This window comes from Pipistrellus kuhlii, unplaced genomic scaffold, assembly GCF_014108245.1.
Source record: "Pipistrellus kuhlii isolate mPipKuh1 unplaced genomic scaffold, mPipKuh1.p scaffold_m20_p_3, whole genome shotgun sequence".
In the NCBI taxonomy this organism is placed as follows: Eukaryota; Metazoa; Chordata; class Mammalia; order Chiroptera; family Vespertilionidae; genus Pipistrellus; species Pipistrellus kuhlii.
In genome coordinates this window covers 111,954,934-111,981,220 of record NW_023425529.1, presented here as the reverse complement: position 1 = coordinate 111,981,220, position 26,287 = coordinate 111,954,934, and the positions used below count along the sequence as shown (strand labels likewise).

The following is a 26,287-nucleotide window of genomic DNA, read 5'->3' as shown; positions in this document are numbered from 1 at the left end:
TAATTAAGGACCCTGAGCTCCCTCTGCTAGCCCTGGACAAAGCAGCTTTCCTTGTGACCATCATTAACGCCTCTGATTCTCCTTGAAAGGCCTGGAGAAACAGGGCATACGTACCACTCTGCAACCCTGACATTATGGCCATTTTTGGGAACTTGATTTGGCTTCTACCAACAAATTAGCAAAGGTCACCTGTTTCTGGTTACCCGAATCTTCCTGTTAAAAAGCTTGGGACAGGTGAGTGTTTATTCAGCGGTACACACGAGGAGACAGATCAAATCTGTGTCACACCTTCATTTGTCTTTTTTTGGCAACTGTGGCAACTGTGGTTCTTCCCGGGAACTTTAGACCACACTCTTCCCCCTGGACAAGCAGTCCCCCTCGGTGTTCCCTATGTGAAGTGACCATGTCCCTGGCCTACTTCTATAAGTCCAAGGGTCTACATATACACAATTCAAGGGCAGAGATTTATATCAGCATCTCAGGTGAGATAGAGTATGTGAACCAGGTTCATTCTGAGCTTCTCTCCTTTTTACAGCTCAAGAGTGATGCTCCTCCCTTGGCACAAAGTGGGCCAACCCTCTGACGGCAGGTTAGGTGAACTAAAGTTCACTGGAGAGCAGTCTAATTCTCCAGCAAGCTCTTTCAGTCCGCAAACGGATGCTCTACCACTGAGCCAAACCGGTTTTGGCTTCCAGCAAGCTCTTTCAGAGGCTAGAAAGCTTCCTCGGAGATTAAACAACTCGCACGTTAGGACACTGACTGAAGCTAGATTTTATCTGTATTTCAGCCTCGGTGGTGGCTACCATATTATGGAAAAGGATTTTTATGGGAGCAGGCAAATATCCCTGAAAAAAGTATAATGGCTCCGGACCTACTCATAAAGAAACAACTGGAACAATTTAAATTATTATGTTCCTAAGAAGTGTAATGTTCTATTAATAAAAGACACAGTCACTCAGAGATGAAGGTTTAGTCTAACTCAATAAAGGTGAGTTATGTGTTCATTTCCCAATATATATGCCCCACCTGGGATTAGGAAGATCATTGAGATACCTCACGGGCTGTGGCGGTTTTCAGCATTACCTGATTCATCGACTCTCATTTTTTTGGTTGGGCTGTCACAATTCTCATCATCTGACATTTCCATCTCCTCTTCGCGGCGGATGCCCATGAGTTGCTCGCTTTGAGCATTCCGGAGCTCCTGAAAGTTAAGAGTACATGAACGTCAGTCACTCTCCCAATGGTCTTTTAGTGTATTATGGCTGACACATGAGCACCTAGAACCTGCAGCTTTTCCCTTCCAAACACTGCCCCCACCTGCTCTAGGAAACCCCCCTGAGGGGTACAGAAGGTGGGGGTGAAAAGACAGAATCTGGTATCAGACTTGGAATAATTCCTGCTCACCAATGACTAGGCAAGGGCTCTTCAGCAAATTATTCAATCCCTCAAGTTTTAATTCCCACATTTGTAGAAAAGGAGGTAATAACATCCACCTAGCAGGAGGGGCTTCTAGCTAAGGGTTAGGACACAAGAAAGAAAACCTTAAAAAGACCTGGTCTGCGACTGACCCACTGGGTAGCTCTTGGGATGTTTCTTCATCTCCCTTAGCCTCAATTTCCTCACTGAAATATTGTAATGATCATACTTTTGAGAATAAAATAAATGAATGCATGTAAGATACTTAGCCTCATGTTAAGCACATGGTTTTCCAAGTTGAAAATGTAGACCTCTATTATTCTTCCTGCAGCATGTGGCCCTGTGTGCTCACACACACACACACACACACACACACACACACACACACACACACCATTCATATATCCAAATGGTCAAATTTCAAAATACGTTGGAGGACAAAATAAAAACAGGTGTCTTCTTTTTCTGGTGTTTTAGATTATCATGTAGAGTTTATTGTTTTTGTTGTGATGGTTGTTTTAGCATCACTTTATGATCTTAGGATTATATCTTACACTTTCCACCTATTACAGGAGTGACTGCAGCCAAGGCATTTAATTTCTTTGAGCCTTTATCAACTCACACATAAATGGAGAATAGTAATAATAAAGGCTATTTGAATGCAAACATGCATGTGAAACTTATAAAAAGGATTACAGAATATTTTTACCTCATTTAAATTGAAATCTCTAAATAAAGTCAAATAGTTAAAATAATTTCACTTTATAATAAACCTTTAAGTAACAATAAAGCTAAACTATGATGAGATACTGATGGCATGACTTTAAGCATAGTTCTAGGGCCATTCAATCAATGTGCACATATAAGTCTGTGTTATAGGTTGTTTCAGTTGTCTTCCCTGCTTAGCTCACAGATGTGTACGCAGCATGACGGGAAGGGAAGTGTTTCTTGCTGACAGTATCTGCAGGGTTAACTCTGAACCCTGGGAATCACCATCACAGAGGACAGGACAGGGAGCGGGGATCAGCAGAGGCAAGGTCCCTGGGACACATGTCAAAGTAGTCCTGAAGAATGGCGGCCCAGGCCTCTTTGCCTGAACATGCCACCGAGAAGAAAGGGGTGCCAATCCTGCCTTAAACAACACCAGGGTGTCAGAGGCAGGTGTCACAGGTGATTAGTGTGGACGTTTCTGTTGTGGACAGCTAATTTTTTCTGATAAAGAGGCCAATTCCCAAAGAGGTGGCCTGAAAATACTTAAAACAAGGAAAAGCCAGGCGGAGAGAATAAATGAGGCTGAAAGAGCCTGTTGTTTAGTCCCTACCATTAATGACAAGCTGTCATACAGTAGCTGCTCTATCGGGGAGGGTGGCAGAAAGGAAAACAATGGGAGGAAACAAAACAAGCTGAGGGTGTTTCCACAGGGTGCCTCTGGTTCAGCAGTAAATCAGGAGCACACGCTAATAAATCTGCAAAGGTGTTGCAGATAATTAACAGATGCTGTACATGGGAATGTGGAAAAAATCAAGCCAATTATCAAGCTTATGTGCAACTGAGAAATCATCCACAATGTAAAATTACCAACTGGTACTTAATCAATTAAGCGACATGTCGGAGAGAAAATCAAAGGTAATTTAGAATCCTATTTCCTAGTACACCCAAAGAGCTGGCGGGAGTGGCGGGGAGCCATACAGGCCCTTTGCAGGCAACTTCAGGATGGCATCCTTTTCGCCCCTCAGCAGGGAGCAAGGCAGGCAGGCTTCCCTGGAACAAAGCTGGAGCCTTGAGTATCCTGCTCCGCAATGGAGGGGACAGCCCTGGCCCCAACAGGGGGAGGGGACTGAGTGTGAAGTAAATCAGTAACCGATATTTGCTGACACTCACTACTAATGCCAGCCTTTTTATGCACAGGTTTTTTTCAGCATTATGCCCCTTGCCTTTTTCTTAATATATCTTTTAATCATGCTTGGTTTTTACACGAAGGAAAAGAATAAACAATTCATAGATTATTCCCAAATCTGAATCATAGTTCATGGATTCTGATTTGTGTCTTAATTTGTATATTTTATCATAAACTAGGGCTCTTTCCTCCAGAAAAATCAACCTTGACTGGGGTCTCGGTTCAGTGTCTAGGAGAGTAGTAGGGAAGCATCCTTTGTTTTTTCTGGCCCCTGAAAAGTTAAAGAGAACCACCCCCCCTCCACCTTACTCACAATCCTGAACAGAGGAACAGAACTGCATCTCTCACCATCACCTTCTTAGGCATTTGTGAGCAAGAAAAAAAAAAGTCCTTCTTAACAATAAATTGCACTAGCACTTTAAGTGTCCCATTATTGTGAAGTCATCGGCATTCACCATAATAACAGTGATAATAAAGGATTCATTTGCTATTCATGTGGATATTATATCTAGTGCCATTGGTATTCAACTGTAATTTAGCATTAGTTAATGGGCACTTAAAATGCTACCCAAATGATTGATATCACAGTATTTTGTGGTTCTTCAAACTCTATGTAAAACACTTATTTTACAAGTGGGAACCAAAATCATTAAATAAATAAACCTTACCTTCTATAAGTTTGGGATTTTGAAAGGGGAATATCATTTAGTGAACTCTGATATCAACATGCTAGAGATGGAGAGACATCCACATGAAAAACATTCTCTCATTTAAAAAAAAGAAAGAATAAGCAAACAAAGACAGTATACTTACTGTTAAATTACAGGTTCAAAGCGTACACTACACTGTGGAGTTAAAATTAGCAGCCGGACGACCAGTGACTAATGGCACATTTTGGCCCTTCTAGGTGTCAAAGAAGGTCAAGTTCTGGACTCTTTCCTTGGGGTGAATACTCACATTCACACATGCATTGCTGTAGAGGGCAGAGGTGGCTAGCCTGGCCGCTCTCTCCCCCGAGGAAGTTTGCTCTGGGAGAGAGAGGTGTGGTTTCACCTGCTGGCCAGCACAGGGACTGAGGCGTTGCTCATGATGAGAAAATGTGCGTGAGAGGCATACCTGCCACTCTAGACCAAAGAACAAACTGTCCTCATCACGTACCAGAACAGTGAGGAAAAAAACTCTGTATTTATTAAAAACTGGTTTTCTGTTTTATGTTGTATTTTATTTCATAATGGCCAGGCAAAGTGGCTTGGTTTATTTCTGGGTTCTTGGCTATGAATGGAAGACTTTCTGCTCTCCCACTGCAGGGGAGGAAAGCTCTCTGTCCTCTAAGCAGGAGGTCAGCTCTTGGCTGGGCCAGGAACAAATCTGAGCTGGATTTGGGTGACAAGGAGACAGGACAACGGCAAGAGACTGCCCACTGTAACAAAAACCGTAATGACTGCAGCCACACTATGCTCTGCCAATCCAGCTGTGTGATGGTGTTTAAAAAGTAATAATAAAATCACCAACCTCAGAATGTTTTCGCCAAATGTCTATGTTCTTGCGCTGAGCTTTCGAGAAATGGTCCCAAGCTTTTTGTCTGGTAGAAGCGTTGAAAACGGCCACAATCTGCTCAACTTTGGTGAACAAGGAAGTCAAACAAGACAAGTAATTTATGTTGTGATCACTATAGGGAAGCAAAGCAAAGACACTAGGAGTCTATGGATGATGTCACAGTAGAAATAACATCATCAATATCCTTCCAATTTGTGCCTTTTGTACTTACATTTTAGCAAGGTTGGGATGTCTCCCTTCAAGTCTGTCTCCATAACTTTAGGTTAAAACAAATTCTAAATATGACTGGGGAAAGTCCAGGGGAAACTGGCTTCCATGCATTCTTGACCTTGTGTACAAATGGACTTGGTATATCTACAGACTGCCTGGGCACTGGGGTTGGCATACAGACAATGTGATGCCTTGGTTGGGGGCTTAGACATGAAGTTGGGGTGGAGTGGCTGAATGAGGGAGAACAAAACATATATCCTTTTCTCTTCTGGCCTCTATCTCAAGGGGTCAAATGTAGCCCACTGAAGACATCACTGGGTCCACGTTCTAAGCTGGGGCAATGAGTAGTTGTGTCACATCTCCCTTCAATCTCTATGAGGCCATTTTTACTCCTTGGCTCCTTTTTCTTCCCCTGTTGCACCCAATGCAGCCAGCCCACCAACCCTTGGGCAGGGAGAGAGACCAAGGCTCGCCCAGCCAGCAGCTCTGGCACGCAGACCTTACTCTCACACTGTATGGCTCCCTCCATGGTTCGTCACGGCCACATACCGTTCTCTGTTATTCCACGTTTCACTTTCTTAAGGCTCCCCTCCTGTGGCTCCCCAAACCCTTTGAAGTTCTGACTCTATCACTTAGACCTCTTTTAGAACTCCCATGGCTTGCAGGCACAGTGCTATTGGAGCAGTAAATGCCAAGGGAGGGGTTGTGAACAAAGCCATGCAGAGAGAGGGATGGGCTCTTAATAGTGGATGCTGCAGGTGGGGCCAGGCAATTGCAGATTCAGTCTTGATTAAATAGTTATTGGTTTAGTAGGCATGGGATTAAGGGAATTATAGCACTGAATGAACCATATGATTAAACATAAACTTCTACATAGTAAGTTAGGAAAGAGATAGTTAAAATTAGCTTCTCATAGATGCTAGCCCTCTATCAAACATTTCTTTTTCCTTAGTGATTTCCAAGGCTCTATTATAAAAAAGGACATCAAAGCTCTTCCAAATCTCCCAGGTGTCCAAAGAATGTCAAAGAGTGACTGGATAATCTGCACAGAAGAACAACACCTGGTGCCACGATTTTAAAAATCAGCACACAAAATAAACAAGTGTCTAACAGAACATAGAAAGCAAACGGATTCCGTTCACGTCCCACGCTGTAAATATCTCCTCATGCTAATAAGCAGCTACTTCCGGACCTATGGATAGTTTTCATGGGGGCTTTTATGTTTACTGTTTTCCACCTCAAGATATTCCAACTCCAAACTTCCCTCTCTATCAAACTTTATCATCATGTCACACAATGGCTTTATTGCACTTAATTTTAACAGGAGGATCTGCCATCAGCTTACCTCACACTCTTTTTTAGTGCCAGGGGCTTCCCTCTCCTCAGCTCATCGGGAGGAAGGAGAGCTGCCAGGCTAGGCAGGCTGAGCTGCTCTGAAGGTTGCCTTTCACCTGATCACCTAAGCCCAGGGCTGGGCTGCCCTGTAGCAGCGCTGGCAGAGGAGAAGGCTGCCGCTCACTGCCCTGGCTTTCTTCTGTTTTGTCTGCATGCAGGCGGGTTTCACAGGGGACTTCAAGCTGCCTTTGCAAAAGCAGCATAGAGTAGTCAGCCCAAACTGCCATGGTAAAACCCTGTCAGATGAGATTATCTGGCAGGGATAAAGGTGGTAGTGATTGTGAGATTTATTTATTTTAAGATTCTGTGGTCAGAAGGGACTGTTCAGAAGCTGATGATTTTTTAAAAATATATTTTTATTGGTTTTCAGAGAGGAAAGGAGAGGGAGAGAGAGTAGAAACATCAATGATGAGAATCATTGGTCAGCTCCCTCCTGTACAACCCCCACTGGAGATCAAACTCACAACCCAGCATGTGCCCTTGACCAGAATCGAACCAGGGACCCTTCAGTCCGCAGGCCTATGCTTTATCCACTGAGCCAAACCAGTGAGGGCTGACTGTGAAATTTTTAACGAGAACTGGTCCCTTTGTTTTTTGTTTTTTTAATATATTTTATTGATTTTTCACAGAGAGGAAGGGAGAGGGATAGATAGCTAGAAACATCAATGAGAGAGAATCATCAACCAGCTGCCTCCTGCACAGCCCCCACTGGGGATGTGCCCGCAACCAATGTACATGCCCTTGACCGGAATCGAACCTGGGACCTTTCAGTCCACAGACCTAGGCTCTATCACTGAGCCAAACCGGTTTCGGCTGGTCCCTTTGTTTTTAATAGCTCTTTGGTTGGAATCAGTTAGAAGAATAAAACCTGTGGTGTCTGAAACCAGGCCTGAGGGGAAGGCACAGTAAGGGTCGAGGGTGAAAATTTAGGTCATGATGGCCAAAATTCTGCGATTGATCGGGGAAGACTGTTAATAAAGGTGATAATACTAGACAGAAAATTGTGTTCGTAAGTTTATGTGCGTGGAGCGGAGGGAAGCTAAGAGAGACTAGTAATGATGCACTTGGAGATGTACAGTAGGGAAAGCATTTAGAAGAAAGACTCAAGGCCAAAAACTGCACATGTTCAAGGTTAAAAGTAGGTCCCCGAATGTTTCCCTCAAGTCCTGTTGCAGATATTCCCTGTTTCAGGGTAAGTGCCTCAGTTGCTTAGGGCATGCTATTCACATATTCTGGGCCATAAATTTAATTAATTCATTCAACAAATATCTGAGATCCTACTGGTTACCAGGCATTTGACTGATTGCTGGAAATATATGATTAAGACATGCTCTTGCCCTTGATGAGATTACAGAGAAATCTCTCTGGGGAAAAAGCAGATAATTACCCGATGCAAGAGAGGGGTGGATGACATCTATGGGTACACAGTAACTAACTCGGTAGGTAGAGTCAGGGGACACATCCAAAGAAAGCCATATTTTTGCCAAGTCTTAAACAGTGAATCAAAACCTGCTCAGCTGAGAAGCAGGACTGCCAGTTAAAGGCACTGTGAAAGGACTTAGTGTGAACATAGGTGGCAGGGAGGGGGCTAATGCTGGCTGAAAATAAATAAGGACCAGGTATGCCAAGCCAGATTGTGAACTTCATACTGCAGGCCAGAGATGGCAGATCTGAGTAGAATTTGCTTGGGAGAAATGATGAAGGCTTGAATTAAGGTGGAACGCTGGAGTGGAGGGAGAAGCAGGAAGTCATTTGACAGAGCAAAACGTAGGACACGGTGTGACTGACTTGCTGTGTGGGAGGTGAAGAGGGAGACCGGCACGACTCAAGCTTGGGAAGTACATCAGAGCCCCAGAGGTTGAGCACAGGTGGAGGTCTGAGAAGAAGATAAAGAATTTGCTCTTGGACGTGCTGAATTTGAGAGGCCTGAAGGTGATTCAGATGGCCCTGAAATACATACTGTGGGTCCAGGAAAAAGTCAGAATTCAAAGAGATACAGTCTTAAATTGTCTGGGCATATCTCGATTTCATGTAATTGTATTCTTTTCATGGGGGACTTAATTAAAAGCAAAACTAAATGTGATGAAGTTTATATTTCTTTTCTTATTAATTTTTATACTTCCCCCTCACCCACGTAACAAACAAAAACCTCAAAGAACAAAAACTGTAACTCAGCTTAGGTTTAAAACATAGCCTCACAGTATTTCTATGGCCTGGTTACTTTTGTCTTGCAAATGACAGCTCTTGGGAACTCAAAAGGACACAGCAAAACTGCTTATATCAGCAGAAATTCATCGTTAGAGAAAAACCACCTCAGAGCCTATATCTTAACGAATGTGACTCAAAGACAGCATATTTTAAAGACCATAAATGGGGTGACCACTACAATTGATGTCACAGGTAAAGACCATACACTCTTCACTATCTCTAGCAGAGAACACCAAAATTTTATTTCCATAAATTTGACTACCACTCTCTACTTCTCCAGTATAATTATTACACTCATTCTATATACAATGAAGCTAAAAGCAGTTCCTAACTAAATGGGATATTTAAAACTTTACATAGAAGCCCAGAGAAGAGATAAGTAGTAGACAGGATGACATTGTGATGCAAGCAGAACAAATTCATATCTCTCTCTCCCCCTCCGCCCCCACCCCTGCCACCAGTGCCTTTGCCACCTCTAGTGGTCTAAAGTGATGGCCAAAGGCCCACAGGAGCCTCTATCAGTTAGTACACTTAAACATTCTGGAAGTATTATCAACAGAAAGAATTATCAGTCAGAAAATTTAAATTCATACTTTTTGAATCTTTCTTCCTTAATTCTGTGTTTGACCTGTGTTTTGCCCAAATTAGGTTGTTTGAGGAGCATTAAAAAAATTACCAGACTTTTCAGAAATATGCTTAAATGTCAGTCATAGATGTCATAATATAGTCCCTCATATATATCCAGTAGGTATCAATGAACAGAAGGGGAAGATAAAAACAGAGCTGTGATGAAGTTGTTCACCCCTTTTTGCAAATCTCTTGTTATAAGATAAACTGGGGCATATTAAAAATTTACAGTTTATTTGAGCAAAAATTGACTCAAATTTGGCAGTGCCAAACTGGAAGTGGTTAGGAAAGCTCCAGAAACAGGACCTGGGGAGAGACTTTTATAGAGAAAAGTCAGAAGAAAAGGAAGGAAATTCTTTGTTGGCCATAGCTTAGAGTCCTTAGGTTTCAACCTGCAGGCACCTGACAGGCTTGGATTTCGGTTTGCTTACATAGGCCACCACAGCCTTAGAGCGACCCCAGGCTAATGGCTCCGTGTTTGATAAGGGTAACACTCTACTAGTGGTTGGTTATTCACTAACTTATCTTATACCTGTGTAAGTGAGGAAACATGGATACCCACATGCACACATATAACATGCACATGTGTATAGTTTTCAAAATTTCAAAAGAATAATCTATAAGATCAAGCAATTTAACAGCCTTTTCAGTACTTTCCCCCAAATGCTTGGACATCTGCTGAGTTCGGAGCATACTCCTTACTTGAAAGAGGACTTTGTAAATGGTCTTGAGAAGAAGTTGTCTTCAGTCTTCTCAGGGAAGGGCAGGGCATCCATTGACCCAGAATCAGGACAATTTATTATAGACAAGCTTCCTGAACCTCAGGTTTCTGGGAAGCCCTCTTGAACTCTGAGCTCTGGACAGAAAGCATTGGAAGCAGCGGAAGAGATAGGTTAGGTTCCCCCAACGAACACTAACAGGGCCCTTTCTCCTTCACGTCCCTCTTGCTGCATTCCTTCTCACGGTTCCGGCGCATTCTGCATTGTTTGTTCCAGCTGTGAAAGAGCCTTAAATCCACTTAGTGCCCCAAATATCTGGAGAAACTGATTAAGTCCTCCCCAGCAGCAGGCCTGTCTGAACAGAGCACCTGGAACAGATCTCCAGGCTTAGTTTTTGGTTTTAATGCCATCCGGGCTCACGATAGAGCCTTAAGTCTGTGGGGTTCAGAGGAAATGTCATTTTCCTGTAAGGGATAACATTTTTTCCCCCAAATCCTCTCTGAGTAGCTCATAAGAAATTTTCAAAGGCATATAACAAATGAAATAGGAGACCTCTGCCACCCTAGCTTGTTATTGTTGTTTTTAAATACTCAAAGCTGGGTGGGACTGATGAGCCTTGGCCCTGAATTGAATAATTATAATGGGAGGAATGTAGTAAGTGATTTGGGCTCTCAGGACACCCAGAGGAGCACGATGAAGCCAGAGGGAGGGGCAGTGAGCATTAAACACGACAGGGACATAGTTAGGAGGAAGTTGCTAGGAGTGATCCCGGAGAGGTTTCTGCTCGCTCACTCAGGCAGGCCGTCTGTCTGGCAGGAAGCCCAGGACACAGAGAATTAATATGGCCAAACCCATACATTAAGGAGGCATTGACTGGAATTTCAAGTTGAGAAGGGAAAAGGGCGTTCTGGGGTTTTGTCCTGAGATGAATAAAAAGAACATTGCGTGACCCCATGACTCCATTACAGCTGCCTCACCCCCGAAGCCAGCAGCAGGCATTTCTGAAGTCCTGATTCTGTGAGAACAGAGATCTGGTTCTTCTGGGGAAAGGGATGGGGAAAGAAAAACATGCTGATCAAATTATAAAAAAAGAAATAGGATGTTTTTGCAACTATCAAGCAAGCCAGAAATGGTCATGTTGTTCAAATAAATTAAGATATACAGTGACTTTTCAAACTCTGTATAAATTCCAGTACATTTCATAAGGGGAACTGTTGATCCCCTTATGAATGCATATATTCAAATATTTTGTAAAATGACAAAACAGAAATCTATGAGAATGTTATCATTTTAATAGTTTTGTTTGTTTATTTGTTTGTGTGTGTGTGTGTGTTTTGTTTTTGTTTTTGTATTTTTTTTTACAACATATTGCCTTTATTAGGCTTTTTAAATTCAATAAATCCCCCTGCCTAGATTATCCTTATGGGCTAATTAAAGTAACACAGATATATAAGAAAAAGAAATAAAATGAAAATCAAAGTCTATTTTCCTGAGTGCCCCTCTCCCCATTTTTTTCTTTAAAGGTAATGTACAGATTCCAGCACACCCATACAGAGGAAACAGTAAGCAGAGTGTACACTGCATAGTTTCCTATGTGTAACCTCTTTTTTCACTTATACAAAAGTGCTAATATAATATACACTTTGCTAAACCTTGTTTTTTTTCACTTCACATATTATGAAAATCTATCCAGATATACATTAACAAGACTGCAGTGAACATCCTCAGACAGATATCCTGACATTCTTACATACATTTTTAAAAACTTATATATTTTTATTGATATCAGAGAAAAAGGGAGAGGGAGAGAGAGACAGAAACATCAATGATGAGAGAGAATCATTGACTGGCTGCCTTTTGTACACTCCCTACTGGGGATTGAACTCAAAACCTGGGAATGTGTCTTGACAGGGAATCAAACTGTGACTTCCTGATTCATAGGTCAACACTCAACCATTGATCAACACTGGCCAAAGTCTTACATAAAATTTTTATAAGAAATTCTTAGAGTGGGAAGGGTAGAAGAATATTTGAATTTTTAATTTTTGAGAGCTAAACTACACTCTAATTTTATAGCTACTAAGTGTTTTTCAAATTATTTTCCTATCTCTTGTCAATAATGGGTTATTAAATATTTATTTTTTGCCTTCCTGATAGATGAGAATAGGCATGAATTACATGATAGCCAGCTCTCTGCACCAGAGCTATCCATATTTGCAGGTGCATTATGAATTATAGAAATAAGTCCACAGACTCACTAGATCCCCTTTTATCAGTAGTTGACTCTTTGCTAAGAGTGATTATTTGCCAAGAAGGGGTTTCTAGGCATTTCTTCTCCTTTTTTAAAAAATATATTTTTATTGATTTCAGAAAGGAAGGGAAAGGGAGAGAAAGAAGCATCAGTGATGAGAGAGAATCATGGATTGGCTGCTTCCTACACACCTGTCACTGGGGATTGAATCTGCAACCGGGGCATGTGCCCTGTCGGGAATCCAACCTTGACCTCCTAGTTCATAGGTCAGAACTCAATCACTGAGCCATGCCGGCCAGCATTTCTTCTCCTTCTTGGCCCTCAAAATGGTGGTCCTGCTTTCCTCTGAGTTGCCACTAAGTTCATTAATGTGCTAAAAAGATTACTTAGTAGCAATTGGCTATTTCTAATTATTATACTTGGATTTTCTGGGCTAGGAACTAGCCTGACGATGGAGGAGTAGTCTTCAAAGTGTGGTTCCTGCACCAGCATCACCATCATCTTTTATGAATGTTCAACCCCCGACTTACTGAATAGAAACTCTAGGGGTAGGTTCCAACAGATTATTTTTTTAAATACATTTTTCCAGCTTTCTTGAGATACAATTGACATGTAACATTGTATAAGTTTAAGGTATACAACATGATTTGATATACGTATATATTGCAAAATGATAACCATATGAAGTCAAGTAAAGGCCTGGCTGGTGTTGCTAAGTGGTTAGAGTGTTAGACAGCCCACATACCGAGGGGATGTAGGTTCAATTTCCCATCAAGGGCCCATAACTGGGTTGCAGATTCATTCCCCAGCTCTGGTCCCTGTGCATGTGGGAGGCAACCAATTGATGTATCTCTCTCACATAGATTTTTTTCTCTCTCTCTCCCTCCCTCCCTTCCACTCTCTCCCTAAAAAAGCAATGGGAAAAATATCTTTGGGTAAGGATTAACAAAAAAATAAAATTAAATAAATTAAATAAATTTTAAAAGCCTAGTTAACATTCATCACTATGCAGTGTTACAACATTTTTTTTTATTGTAATGAGAACTGTTAAGATCTACTCTCTTAGCAACTTTCAAATATACAAGACAGTATTATCAACACCAATCACCACATTCCATCCCTGGGACTTACATATCTTATAACTGCAAGTTTAAACCTTCTGGCCCCCATTATCCACTTCCCCCATCCCACCCTCCACTTCTGGCAACCACAGGTCCAGTACCTTTGTACCATTTGTATATGCATTTATACTACAGGCCAAAGTCTTTGTGCGCTGAGAAGCATACGGAGCCAGATACTGTACTGAATGCTAAGAAGGGGATAAAAAGATCCAAAACCATTGCTGGTCCCTGCAGTCCTGCGGGTGGGGGTGGGGCAGGGGAACACACAGCCATATACAGCATTCCCTGCTATTTGAAAGTTTGTTTTATGACCCTTCACTTTTATGAAAGACTTAATATCAGTGCCTGTTTTTGCTCACTGGAAGAAATCTGAATAGGATGTTCGCTTTGATGAAGTGAAAACAACAGTCAGCATTTGTTTTGCAGCCGCCACCACTGGAGGCAGCGCACACCAGCAGCCGCCAAAGGCCCGCCAAGCTCCTGGGAGCCACATGCGGCCTCTGAGCATCCATCAAGCCCCAGAGCTTTGAGCAGTGTCCGAGCATCTGTGCTTTATTTTGCTTATTGTTGTGTCCCTTAGCAAGACATGTCCTAAGATATAATAAGAAAAGCCTAAGCATAAGACTGGATGTAATTCAGTGCATTTAATATGATTTGGTAGGTTATTTTGGGGGTCTCAGAACCCTCACAATTTTTCTATAAAAATGAATGATAATTTGCCTTCACTTCATGCCTGAGGAGCTTACAAAAGGCTTCATAGGAACGCACATTTCTGGGTGGGGTAACCTGCACATGGCTGATCACAGCTCAGGAAGTGCGGTAGGGGAGCCGGGGAGATGCCAAAGGAGCAGGAGAGGCCGAGAGGTTAAGGGAAATGGAACTGTGTCCTCGCCAAGAAGCCAAAACATTTCATGTTAGGATGGAGCTCCCTCCCCAAAAGTGCACTGAGGACCCTGAGCACACACTTTAATCTAAAACCCATCCTGCCCTTTTTTTCTTCATCACTGTTGTAAATAATAAGCCTCAGCAAGAGGAAACTAATGAGGTGGGGCCCAGGAATGCCGGCAGGGTGGCACTCTTGCCTGTGAGAGCAGAGAATCAGGACTCCGGTGCTGGTCAAGTCATAGTAGCTCCACCTCTGAGTGGCTGTGCTGCCTGAAGAGCCTCCCCTGTTGGGACCCCAGGCACTGGGACGGGCGGGATAAGCCCGAATGTCCTTCCAGCTCTGTGATCCTGCAGAGCGGGGTCAGCAAATGTTCAGCCAAGGAAGACGGTGAATATTTTTGGCTTTGAGGGTCACAACCACCTTCTAGAGAAGGTGTCTCCCTACTCAGGCAGTGTGTCCCTCATCTGTGGCTCCTCTCACCCTTCTCTCTGGGCATAGACGTCTCCTGTCTGAGCTGTGCTCTGTTTCAGCTGCACGGAGAATCAGAAGCATGTCATGTCTGCCTGAAAGTAAGTGGACAGACGCCTCACCTTCCCTCAGATCTAGCGTGAAAGCATCCTGGCTTTAAAAACACTTTGTGGGTTCTTTCCAAAGCAGCGCAGAGGCTATTTCCTCAGAGCCCTCCATACCCCTCCCCAGCAGCTAGAGTCTAAGCATATGCACACACACACACACACACACACACACACACACACTCACATTCTCTCACACACTCATACATTCTCTCTCTCTCTCTCTCTCTCTCTCTCTCTCACACACACACACACACACACACACACACACACTCACACACTCATACATACTCTCTCTCTCTCACACACACACACACATACACACACTCACACACTCATACATTCTCTCTCTCTCTCACACACACACACACACTCACACACTCATACATACTCTCTCTCTCTCTCTCTCTCTCTCTCACACACACACACACACACACACACACTCATACATACTCTCTCTCTCTCTCTCACACACACACACACACACACACTCACACACTCATACATACTCTCTCTCTCTCTCTCTCTCTCTCACACACACACACACACACACACTCACACACTTCCCCAATACAGTGTCTTTTTCTTCATATCAACGTGTTAGGGTTTCCAGCTTTAGCTCCCAAAGTTATATCTTTCCTGAATGATTATGCTTCTCTCAGCACATATTATGCTAGTTCTCGAACTCTAGCCTTCTACAATTCTCTATTTGTCTAGACTAAGACTTCATTTCTCTCTCATATTTTGCTATCAGTAAAAGAATGTTCAGAAGTTAATGTTAACAGTGGTATTAATGGGCTCGGTTTCTATATTTTCAGTGAGAGTGAAAGGAGATACCAAAAAGACTCAAAGCAGCCCTGGCAGCCCCCCACCCCCACCTCACCCCTCGCACTGGCCGCCGGGGTGCCCTGTGCGACAGGAAATGCTATGCTGGTCCTTGATTTGGAAGTTTTCACAAAAACTATTTTCTCTGGACATCTTTTCCCTGAGAGCAAAGAGGTATTTTTACTAAATAGTATGCTTCCTGCACTTAAGACATTGCTATAAGTATGATTTCCAGGAGAAATAGAAAACCTGCCACGTTGCTAACGCAGTTAAGGGCTTTTTCCCCCCATGGATGAATGGAGGATCACCATGATGACCACAGACATGGGAAAGCATTTTAACAATTCATAAAGTTCTTTTTCCACAGTAGGGACAGAGGAGCCAAATTTCCCCTGGCAGGAATAAAATGTTCAGCCAAAATGTTCCTCAGAAGTAAGCGAATCCAGAAAGACCTTTTTAGGCAGAAGAAATGTGGCCCAGGACACCAATCTGCCCGGAAGGAGGGTCATGGTGCACACGGAGATCAGAAAGCCCTCACATTTCACCGCTGTACTCGGTGCACTACCTGACACTGAACAGGAGCCCAATAAATATTTGTGGGTGAGTTTCATCATTCACTCAAACACCTGAGGCTTTTATGACTTTAGTCAAGCAAAGAGATGAGGGTGAGATGGAGGGGATGGGCAGTGCTAGATGTGGCCTCTCTGACAAGACTTCTGGCCAGTGTGCCGCACCAGGGGTGCCCCACATGCTGTGGGGACGTAAAATTCACAGTGCCGTCAGCAGGCACAACCTCCACGGCAAGGCAGAAAGGGAACGTGGGCGTGGAGCAGTATCTGAGCCTCTGGTCTGTGATTAGTTCGGAGCATCTGACATCATGGCTAGGTCCTAGCCCATATTTGTGTTTAGATATTCAGAGATATTAAAGGATTGAAGTCATTGATGGGATGAGGGAGGGCTGTAGAATTTTCAGAATGGGAATGAAACTCAGGGAACTGTTTAGTCAAACCCTTTCACTGAAAAAGATGAGGAAACTTTTCTAAAGTCACCTGGCTAATTGATGATGGAGCTGGGATTAGGTCTGGGATTTCTTCATGCCTAATAAGTCTCTCTGCTATTCGCTATTTTCTTTTTAAATATATTTTATTGAATTTTTAAATATATTTTTTATTGATTTTTACAGAGAGGTAGGGAGAGGGACAGAGAGTTAGAAACATCAATGAGAGAGAAACATCGATCAGCTGTCTCCTGTACACCTCCTACTGGGTAAGTGCCAGCAACCAAGGTACATGCCCTTGACTGGAATCTAACCTGGGATTTTTCAGTCTGTAGGCAGTCACTCTATCTACTGAACCAAACTGGTTAGGGCACTATTTGCTATTTTCAAGACCTAAGATGAAACGGATGCCAATTACTATGATAAATGTATAAAACAAATTCACATGATGGTTCTAACCTTCCCAGTCTCCAGGTTAAAATAATATTAATAACAGTAGTGTAATACCACTACTTTAAAATTATCAACTAAAGTATATCCTACATATTCTAATTTAGGGGGAATGGTATATTAGCACAAATATTTAGAATTTGTTTTGTAGTTATTAAGCTCCAGCTCAATTTAAATATCATGTCATTTCCATCTTTGATATTTGATTGACAACCAGTATTTGTATAAGGTGCTTTACCAGAATTATGTGAGGCCTGGGAGTGGTGTGGTCAGGTGGGAAACTGGAACAGTAAAAGGCCTCTCAGTATTAGGCCTGAGATCTTTTATTTTTTTAATTTTATTGATTTTTTACAGAGAGGAAAGGAGAGGGATAGAGAGTTAGAAACATCGATGAGAGAGAATCATCGATCAGCTGCCTCTTGCACACCTCCTACCGGGGATGTGCCTGCAACCCAGGTACATGCCCTTGAACGGAATCAAACCCGGGACCTTTCAGTCTGCAGGCCGACGCTCTACCCACTGAGCCAAACTAGTTTTGGCTAGGCCTGAAATCTTGCTAGAGGAAAGAAAAACCACCAATAAACAAAAACCTATGCTTTGAAAATAACCAAATGCTCAAATAGATAGCATTAACAGGTGCTGCAGAACTCAAGAGAAAGGGAGATGGTCTTGAGTCATAATGGGCAGAAAAGATCTATTATGAAAGGAGGAAGTGTGAGAGAAGCTGGGCTGAATTCTGGCCTGGGGAGGAGGGGGAGGACTAGAGGCAAATGCTCCATTTCCTAACCAGACAGCAGTGTGATGTAAGCACACTTTCTGGAAACTATGCATTTATAGGGAGAATATCCTCCTCTGGTCACTTCTATTTATTTATTTTTAATTTGGATAGATGTAAACTTGATTTTAAAAAAAATATTTATTGTTGAAAGTATTACATATATTCCCCCTTTTCCCCCATGGACCCTTCTAGCCCATCTCTGCTCTGCCCCTGCCCCAGGCTTCTGGTAATTTTTTTTAATGAAAAAAACACCTGGTAGTAGAAAGCAAACTATTCAAGGAGCCAACAGTCTTGCATTCTAATCTGCCCACAAATTTCCAAAGACCAAGGCCTATCCTGTCTGCTCCCTGAGCCTCAGTTCCAGTCTCTGGGGTTGGAGCCAATGGGTGCCTCAGGTCTCCTCCAGCTCTGGCATTCTACTTCCCATTCTGTTCATTATGTTTATGGCATGTATTTTTAAATTAATATTAATAAACCTCCCTCCACTGCCATCTGCTTTCCCGTTTGCCTTTTTCTCACTTTGCTTCCTTCTCTTTCCTCCCTCGCCAGGAAGCATGTTGGCAAAGTACCAAAGTGGGAATATCACGGAGTATTCAAGCTTTCATTAGATGTGTGTGTTGTAACAAGGCATGCACAATTGATCATCTTGACATGCATATTAATAATTGAATGCTGTGGTACATGCTTCCTGAACTTTATAAACAACTTCTCCCAGAGCTTTAAAATTATGAGCTTTGCTTGTAACTGAAAAGCTGAAAGTGGGCAGGCCTATGAGGAGTTCCTGGGAAGCATACGTTTTTTTGTAGAATAAAGAGAAACAATTTTATTACAAGCCATATTCGAATTAGGTGTTGTTTTAAGAATATTTGAATAATCTATAGTCTGTGAAATTTTAAAACTCATTTTCAACATTGTACTTTGAATTACCAGGGGTTTAATTCTGCTTAAGAAAGGGACCCACAGAAACAGGGGACTCTTTCCACTGGAGATCTGTTTTATTTCACAAGTAACAAATGGTATGTAATAATAATCTCATTATGTAATTTGGGGTCAGAGCATGCATTTTTTTAAAGCGAAGAAAATCTGCCGAAACTGGTTTGGCTCAGTGGTAGAGCGTCGGTCTGCGGACTGAAGGGTCCCGGGTTCAATTCCAGTGAGGGGCATGTACGTTGGTTGTGGGCACATCCCCAGTAGGGGGTGTGCAAGAGGCAGCTGGTCTCAACGACGTTTCTAGCTCTCTGTCTCTCTCACTTCCTCTCTGTAAAAATCAATAAAATATATATTAAAAAAAAAAGCGAAGAAAATCCAAACCCAGAAGTCTCTCAGTTGGGAGGCGTGAGGAAGTTTCTGCCGGTGGACAGTTTAAGAAATGACATAAATGTGAGACAAGGACGATATAAGGATACGATCGCATATGAATAAGATGATTCATATTTGCTGGAATTTTTTTCTCCTTCTTATATATCTAGCAAATGAGAGCTACCCAGCTGGCACAGGAAGGAAGAGACAGCCCCCCACCAGGACAGATGATGTCCTCATCTAACATCTTTGATAACTGCACATCCATGGTCAGAAGTGAAAAAATGGTCCCAAACAGCAGTGAATGGAGGCTATCCTCCCCCAAAATCTTGGTCAGGTTCAGTTGCTGCCCTTAGATGTGTTAATCCAAAGTTCAGATGGAAACAATGTCTGTTTGATTATATTTAATAGCTGATCCTGTGATGAAGGCCAGAGATATGAAAAAAAAAAAGGTTCGAATTTAAACAAATGTTGGTAGAACATAACACCAACACAGCTAGAAGGAAACTGCTGAGCTTTGATGAAGTAAATCATGTTTTAAAATTTATGTTATTATTAATGGCTTTTAATCTTCTCCTCTTTGAGCAAATTCCACTTACTCAAATGGGTAAACAAGGACAAAGAGGACAAGCAAGAAAAGGAGAATGGGGCATCTAATTCAGCTTAATGGGCTAGCACTTAGTGAAATTCCCTTTTCCTGCTCAACTCATTGGCTATTTCAAGCAAAAATCTATATAGGGACCACATGTTTATTTACTGTGCCTGGAGCTTTGCAATGTACCTGACGTTTCCTGGGAGTTGCTAAGTGACTCTCCCTTCAGGACACCAGGCCAGCCACACTTACTGTCATAAGCTAGTTCATCAGTATACCTGCTTCCAAACCACTTCAGAACAATTTCCCGACACTTTTGGCTTTCTGATGGAGCGATTGCCTTCCTGATGGAGAAGAGCACTGACACTAGGGATCTTTACATGGAGGGAGTGCTTGGGGCTACTTCTGAATAACCAGGAGCTTTCCCGCCACCATGGAGAAAGCTGAGGTGCCATTCCTGCATTTTGGTGCTTAAAATCCTAACCTAATTCTAAATGAGAAAAACAAAGTGTGATTCCTATGCTGTTTGCCAGGAATATAATGCAGATAAAGGGGAGTATGACTGGTTCTGTTTTGGGGAAATACAATATGTAAGTCACTGTGAACAAAGCAGTTATTGTTTTAAAAGCAACACTAGGCATGGATACCAAAGGGAGACAAGCTGGAGAAAGCAAAAAATATGGTTGAGACAAATAAACAGAACTCCACCAGTTATGACATGAGAAATATTTAAAATTCAAAGGATGATTTCCCTAGCTGGTTTGGCTCTATGGATAGAGCATTAGCCTGCGGACTGATGGGCCCTGGATTCGATTCCAATCAAGGGCACATGCCCAAAAGCAGCCAATCAATGATTCTCTTTCATCATTGATGTTTCTATCTCTCTCTCCCTTCTTCTCTGAAATCATATATACATGAATTTTTTTGTTGACTCTTTCACTCCAATTCTCCTCATATCTCCTATCCTGCTAGCAAGTGTCTGGTAAAGTATAGCAATTTCCAAAGTATAGCAATTCAAAGAATAATGAAATGAGCATCTACCTAGAGTTTACCAGGTTACTGCTGATATTTTTATGATGAATGCCAGGACTTGGTTCACCTTTGCATCTGGGCAGCAATCAGCTTTACAACAGCACACAGAAGAGAATGAAACATCCTGAGGTGGCTCAGTGAGACACGTGATCTTCCTGTTCCATCTCACAGGCTTCATTCCAGCTCAGGCTCACATCTAAGGTATCTCCCATCTTCAAGTCATCCTTGATGTCTTGGCTATCAAGGACTCACAGGAGGGCTGCTCAGGCACTCCATGGTTGGAATGAGTTCCCCTCAGCCAGCACTGAGGTTGTCAAGATCAGCTAGAATGTCTGTAATCTCTGTTGATATCTGCTGGCTGCTGAAGTACTTCCCAGAATCAAATTACAGGGCTAAGTGTGATCTCCCAAATAGTAATAAGGGTATGGGAAATGTGAAGGTTGTTGGACAGTTAGTTACAATTGGGACTATGTAAAAATAAAATTTTTGTTGACTCTTCCACCCCGATTCTTTTCATATTCCCTAGCCTGCTAGCAAGTGTTTAATAAAGTATAGCAATTTCCAATGAAAACATAGCTAGCTAGCTCTTTTCATGATTTGCTTGATTACACATGCATGTTGAAACCTCATTACCCATGTGATGGGATTTCCTTTGTGATGCTTGTTAAAATAATGAAAAGCAGACATATCACTAAATCATCACACATTTTGATAAATGCTCCAAGGGACCTAATAAGATGCAGTGATGGTGAACCTAGTAGAAGAGGGTGGATCAGACCTAACGGAGAAGGATTCAAGCATGCAAAGGGTGGGGGGAAGAGCACATCAGCAGAGGGAACAGATGTGCAAAGGCTCCAAGGTGGGAGGTAGCTCTGAAGGGCTCAGCAGGAAGGATGATGCAGAGTGAGTCAGGGAAGACTGACGTGGAAGAGCAGGCATGAAGAGCTTTTTAAGTTAGGGAGAGAGACTATTAAAATGAAAGGGGAAGTTACACAGGGATTTCAGTGAGGAAGATATGATATGCAATATATCATATTAGAGGCCCGGTGCACAAAATTTGTGCATGGGAAGGGTCCCTAGGCCTAGCCAGTGAACAGGGCCAATCTGTGGGGCAACCAGCAGGGTGATTGGGGGTCCCTGTTGGCACCTGCCTTGCCTGGTCTGGGGCCTGTGGAATGGGGGCAGCTCCTGCATTGAACTTCTACCCTTTGATGATCAGTGTGCATCATAGTGACCAGTCATTCCACTGGTTGTTCTGCCATTCAGTCAATTTGCATATTAGGCTTTTATTATATAGGATAATGTGTAAAAACTAGCCTGAAATGGGATAAAAGTGGAAAGGGAGGAACTACAGGGGTAGGTGAAAGTTGGTTTATAGTTGTTCCTATGGAAAAAAATATATCCTATCTAATAAAGAGATAATATGCAAATTGACCATCACATCATCACAAAGATGGCAGCACCCAGAGCCACAAGATGGTGGCACTCAGTTTCCTCAGCCCTGCCAGAGTCCCCCAGTCTGTTCAGCCCTGCCAGAAGGGATGGAAGACGAGTGGTATGGCTGGACCCACCCTCAGCCCCCCAGCTGCCCAGGGCCAGTCCAAGGTGCAGGCAAGCCTCAGATGTCAGCTGCCCAGCCACCTAGGGCTGATCTGAAGTACAGGCAAGCCTAGGAAGTTGGTTGCCCAGCAGATGCCTAAGGCGCAGGCAAGCCTCAGATGGAGGCTGCCCAGCTGCCCAGGACCACATGAGGCTCAGGTAAGCAGTGGCAGCAGCAAAGGTGTGATGGAGGTGCCACCTCCCCCTGATCACCTGGTTGACACCCACCCCTGAGGGATCCCACTCTGTGAGAGGGGGCAGGCTGGGCTGAGGGACCACCCCCCTCCAGTGCATGAATTTTCATGCACTGTGCCTCTAGTAGAAGAATAAGTCTGTTTCATGTACTCATAACAGTAAACCTACTTTTGTCCACCCTACATATATGGCAGAAATTGCAACATGTGCTTCCATTAGCCATTGTTCCCTTCTTCCTTACTGTGAGAACTCAATTTTATTCTGGAGCTCAAAGGGTCTAGCCAAAGTAGGATATTTTCCATTTTCTTTGAAGGTGATCAAGTCCACATGTAACAATTCTGCAGTTAAATATGAGTCTGCTGAGGATCTTTGGGCAAGGATTGCTTTCTTGATCTAAAGTTTTTAAATTCATATATATATATATATATATATATATATATATATATATATATATAATAAAATGGCAGGAGCAGTAGCAGTCATCTTAGACAACCATCTAGGAAAAGCCAATCATATCATAGAAACTCAGGCTTGACAGCCTTCTGAACTGGTACTGACAAATACCAAAATCTGGATTTTACTCTGTGTGACAAGGAAACCTCCATTTATTTAAGATAAAGTTGGGTCTGGTTTTCCGTTCCTCACAGGTTGACACAGTACCTAACTGACACACCAGGCTATCGTTGTGCCTGGGCAGTCTGCACTGGAGTGATGGCAGTTAAAATGGAGAAAAGTGGGCCTATTTGAAATGGGAAGCATCAGGACTTCCTGATGGCCCAGATGTGGGGTTCGTGGGGGGAGATGACGGATGTACAAATTACAAAATTTTGGCTCAAGATTTTATAAAAATGGGATGGAAAACCCAGAAGAACAGGTTTGAAGATTAAAATCAAGAAGCCAATATTTGACATTTTCCAGTTGAGGCACTTTAGAGGTGTCTATGAGAGTCATCTCCACTCCTGTGGTTCCCATGAAGTGGGATTTACCTCCAGCACTCCTGGCCTTGCTATCGCCCTCCATGTTCTCCTCTGCCAGGGATGTAGCAGCCGGCCTGGAGAGACACGCATTGCCCCTTGGTCCTCCACCTGCACCTACAGGTGCAGGCTCCAGGGGAAAGGCCTGTTGCCGGGTGCTCAGCCCTGTCAGGAAGGCTGAGCACCTGGCCATTCTCCATTTCTGCTGCAGATAGCAACCTTGTTTCCCAATTTGACTTTTCTCAGTAATGAAATGCGGAGGTTTGGATCCTTACACACTAGCCTTCTTTGTCTGGCACTCAGTGGTTTCAAGCCTAGGCCAGCTTATATGTGTATCATGTTAGGCAGGCACATCGTATCCTCCCAGCCACAATTGAAACCTTGTTTTAATGAGTGCTTCTTTCAACAGATATTGACAAAGAAAACTAAATGTATCCCCTTTTCCAATATGCGGCTACCTTGGTCTTCATTGTTAAGAGTTAAGGGTTCAGTCTTGCCCCTGGGGCAGGGCTGAAAACTGCATAGAAATGAGAATTTATTTAGAATGGATGCCAGTGATCATCTATTGCTCGGGCATTTGGCTTTTTGCCTTAATTTTACAGGAATCAGGAATCACATTATTAGAACTGTGTGGCTTTTCCCTCTCTCCCTTTTCTCCATTACTAATTCACCCTTCCCTTCCTCTACCCACTAATCCATTCTTTGCTTCCCTCCTTTGAAAGGTGGTATCAATATTAGTGTTCTTTATCCTACCCCTAGTGGCCCTAACTTCAGGATTGCTGGGCATTCACAGGAGGGTAAAGGGCATTCCTCATGACTGGTTAATGTGGGGAAGTTTGTCTGATAGTGGCCTGTAGGAGGCAGAATAGGTAAAAAGTTAGATCTCCCAGGTTGGCCTCACATTGGAAATTTGGCCACTTATCAGAGTTTATGTTTGGGAGTTTCTTAGATAATGTTTTACACTGCCACAAAAAAATGGTCTTTTGACAACAAAGTTATATAAAACACTTCTACACATAAGATCCTGTTTTTTCTTGCCTCTTTCTATTCCCATGCTAACAGATATAATATATTATCTCTTGGGTTAACACGGATGAGAGAGGTGCTAGGCACTTTGGCACATTATATCACTGACAACAGCACAATCCCAGAATGAATATGTAAATCACGGTCACCCCCAAGTGTGGGACCCTGCATCTGGTGTGGAACGGGGAACGGAGCACGGAGCACGGCATTGTCACTGTGCCATTCAGTGGCTTTTACCAGCGAGGGAACATCGGCAGCTGTGATGCATTATGCTGCGGTGACGTTAACTACAGACACAGACAGACTGCCCATAAAAATATACGCCCTTTTTTTTAATAGAGCCTTGGGCAATTACCCTGACTATTGTTCTAGGAGAAAGCCCCATTTACACTCCTTCATCAATTTAGGACACAGACATGAAAAATCACCAGCATTAAGTAGTTAAGGCAATTTGCTTTCCAAATGAAGAAAGGACCAAAAAAATAAATAAATAAATAATACAGCAGAAAAGTCTCTGCTCCTGAGTTGCCCCAGTTGACAGTCAAAAGCTCACCTCAAATAAAGGATCCTGAGGAAGAGTTTTCTGACGGTACCTTCTTCCTAAACAGAGCCCAGGGGCAATGTGTTCAGAGTCTCTTTCTACGGTCAGCACTAGGCGGACATGTGAGGGGCGGACAGCCCACAGGTGTGGTGTGGGCTGTGGTGGGCCCACCTGGTGGCCGGGCTGGGTGTTCTGAGGAAAGGCTACAGAAACATTGCTCACCTTGAGAAGTAAGCTCTCAGGGCAGGTCCGTGTTCCTCCACGTTGCCACAAAACATGAAATAGGTTATGAGGCTTGCCATTCAATATGGAGTAAAAATGGGAAATTATTGAACTACTTACCCCCAAATGAAAAAATAAAATGAATACAAAAGAAAAGGCAAAATCACAACAAGACAAATGGCCCCCAAAATCTTACTTACATTGAGTGAGGATTCCGGTTAAGGCATTTTTAAAATTCTCCTTGGCTTCCTCCATCTCTTGCTCATGGGTGGCCTTTTCATTCATTAACCGGCGGACGTGGCTGTTGGCCGACTGCACCATGGAATAGAACTGGTTTGCGGAACGCCGATTCACTTCTCCGCGTTCAATCCAGGAAAGTAACACTGTGATAGCCTCTGAAAACTTGCTATCATCTGAAAACAGAAAACCACAAGTACAAATCATGCCAAGGCAAGAAAATACACTTTACATTGGTACTCCTCAAAAGACAGAGCTTGAACCATCCTATTGGATTCATTTTCAGAATTTGACACATTAGTTCTCCTGAGACTAATCATTCTATCATCATTTAGCTTTCTGTTCCCATCTAGCTCCCTGGCATCATAGACATACAAGAAACAAAGGGACATTCACCCTCCTATTCACCAACTTGCTGAGCATGTTCTGGGCATTCCTTATAATTACATACAATTTCATTCTTCCCACAAACCCTGATTTCTCTTTCTTAAGCCTGGCTCAGAAACTGATAGTCACCTATATGTACTCCTCTTCATTTCTTTATTCTTTGATCAGAACTAATTATATAGTGATACCAGTTTTGTTTTTTTGTTTTTACTTATAGAATCAGCTGAGTTGGTGTCAAACTGAGGAGGACAGATTAAAGCACTATAAAACTGGT

The 26,287-nt window shown here is 42.8% G+C and overlaps 1 protein-coding gene across 2 annotated transcripts in view; it reads right to left on the bottom strand.

Annotated features, from left to right (window-relative positions):
* The window catches only part of ENOX1 (ecto-NOX disulfide-thiol exchanger 1), a 552,525-nt gene that overhangs the window by 112,212 nt on the left and 414,026 nt on the right, over positions 1–26,287 (bottom strand). For both annotated transcript variants that reach the window (XM_045588672.1, XM_036457780.2), the window contains 3 exons: positions 25,590–25,802; positions 4,826–4,932; positions 1,084–1,201 (listed from right to left, as the gene is read on the bottom strand). In XM_045588672.1, the coding sequence (XP_045444628.1) occupies positions 1,084–1,201; positions 4,826–4,932; positions 25,590–25,802 (438 nt within the window). The remainder of the gene's footprint in view (positions 1–1,083; positions 1,202–4,825; positions 4,933–25,589; positions 25,803–26,287) is intronic.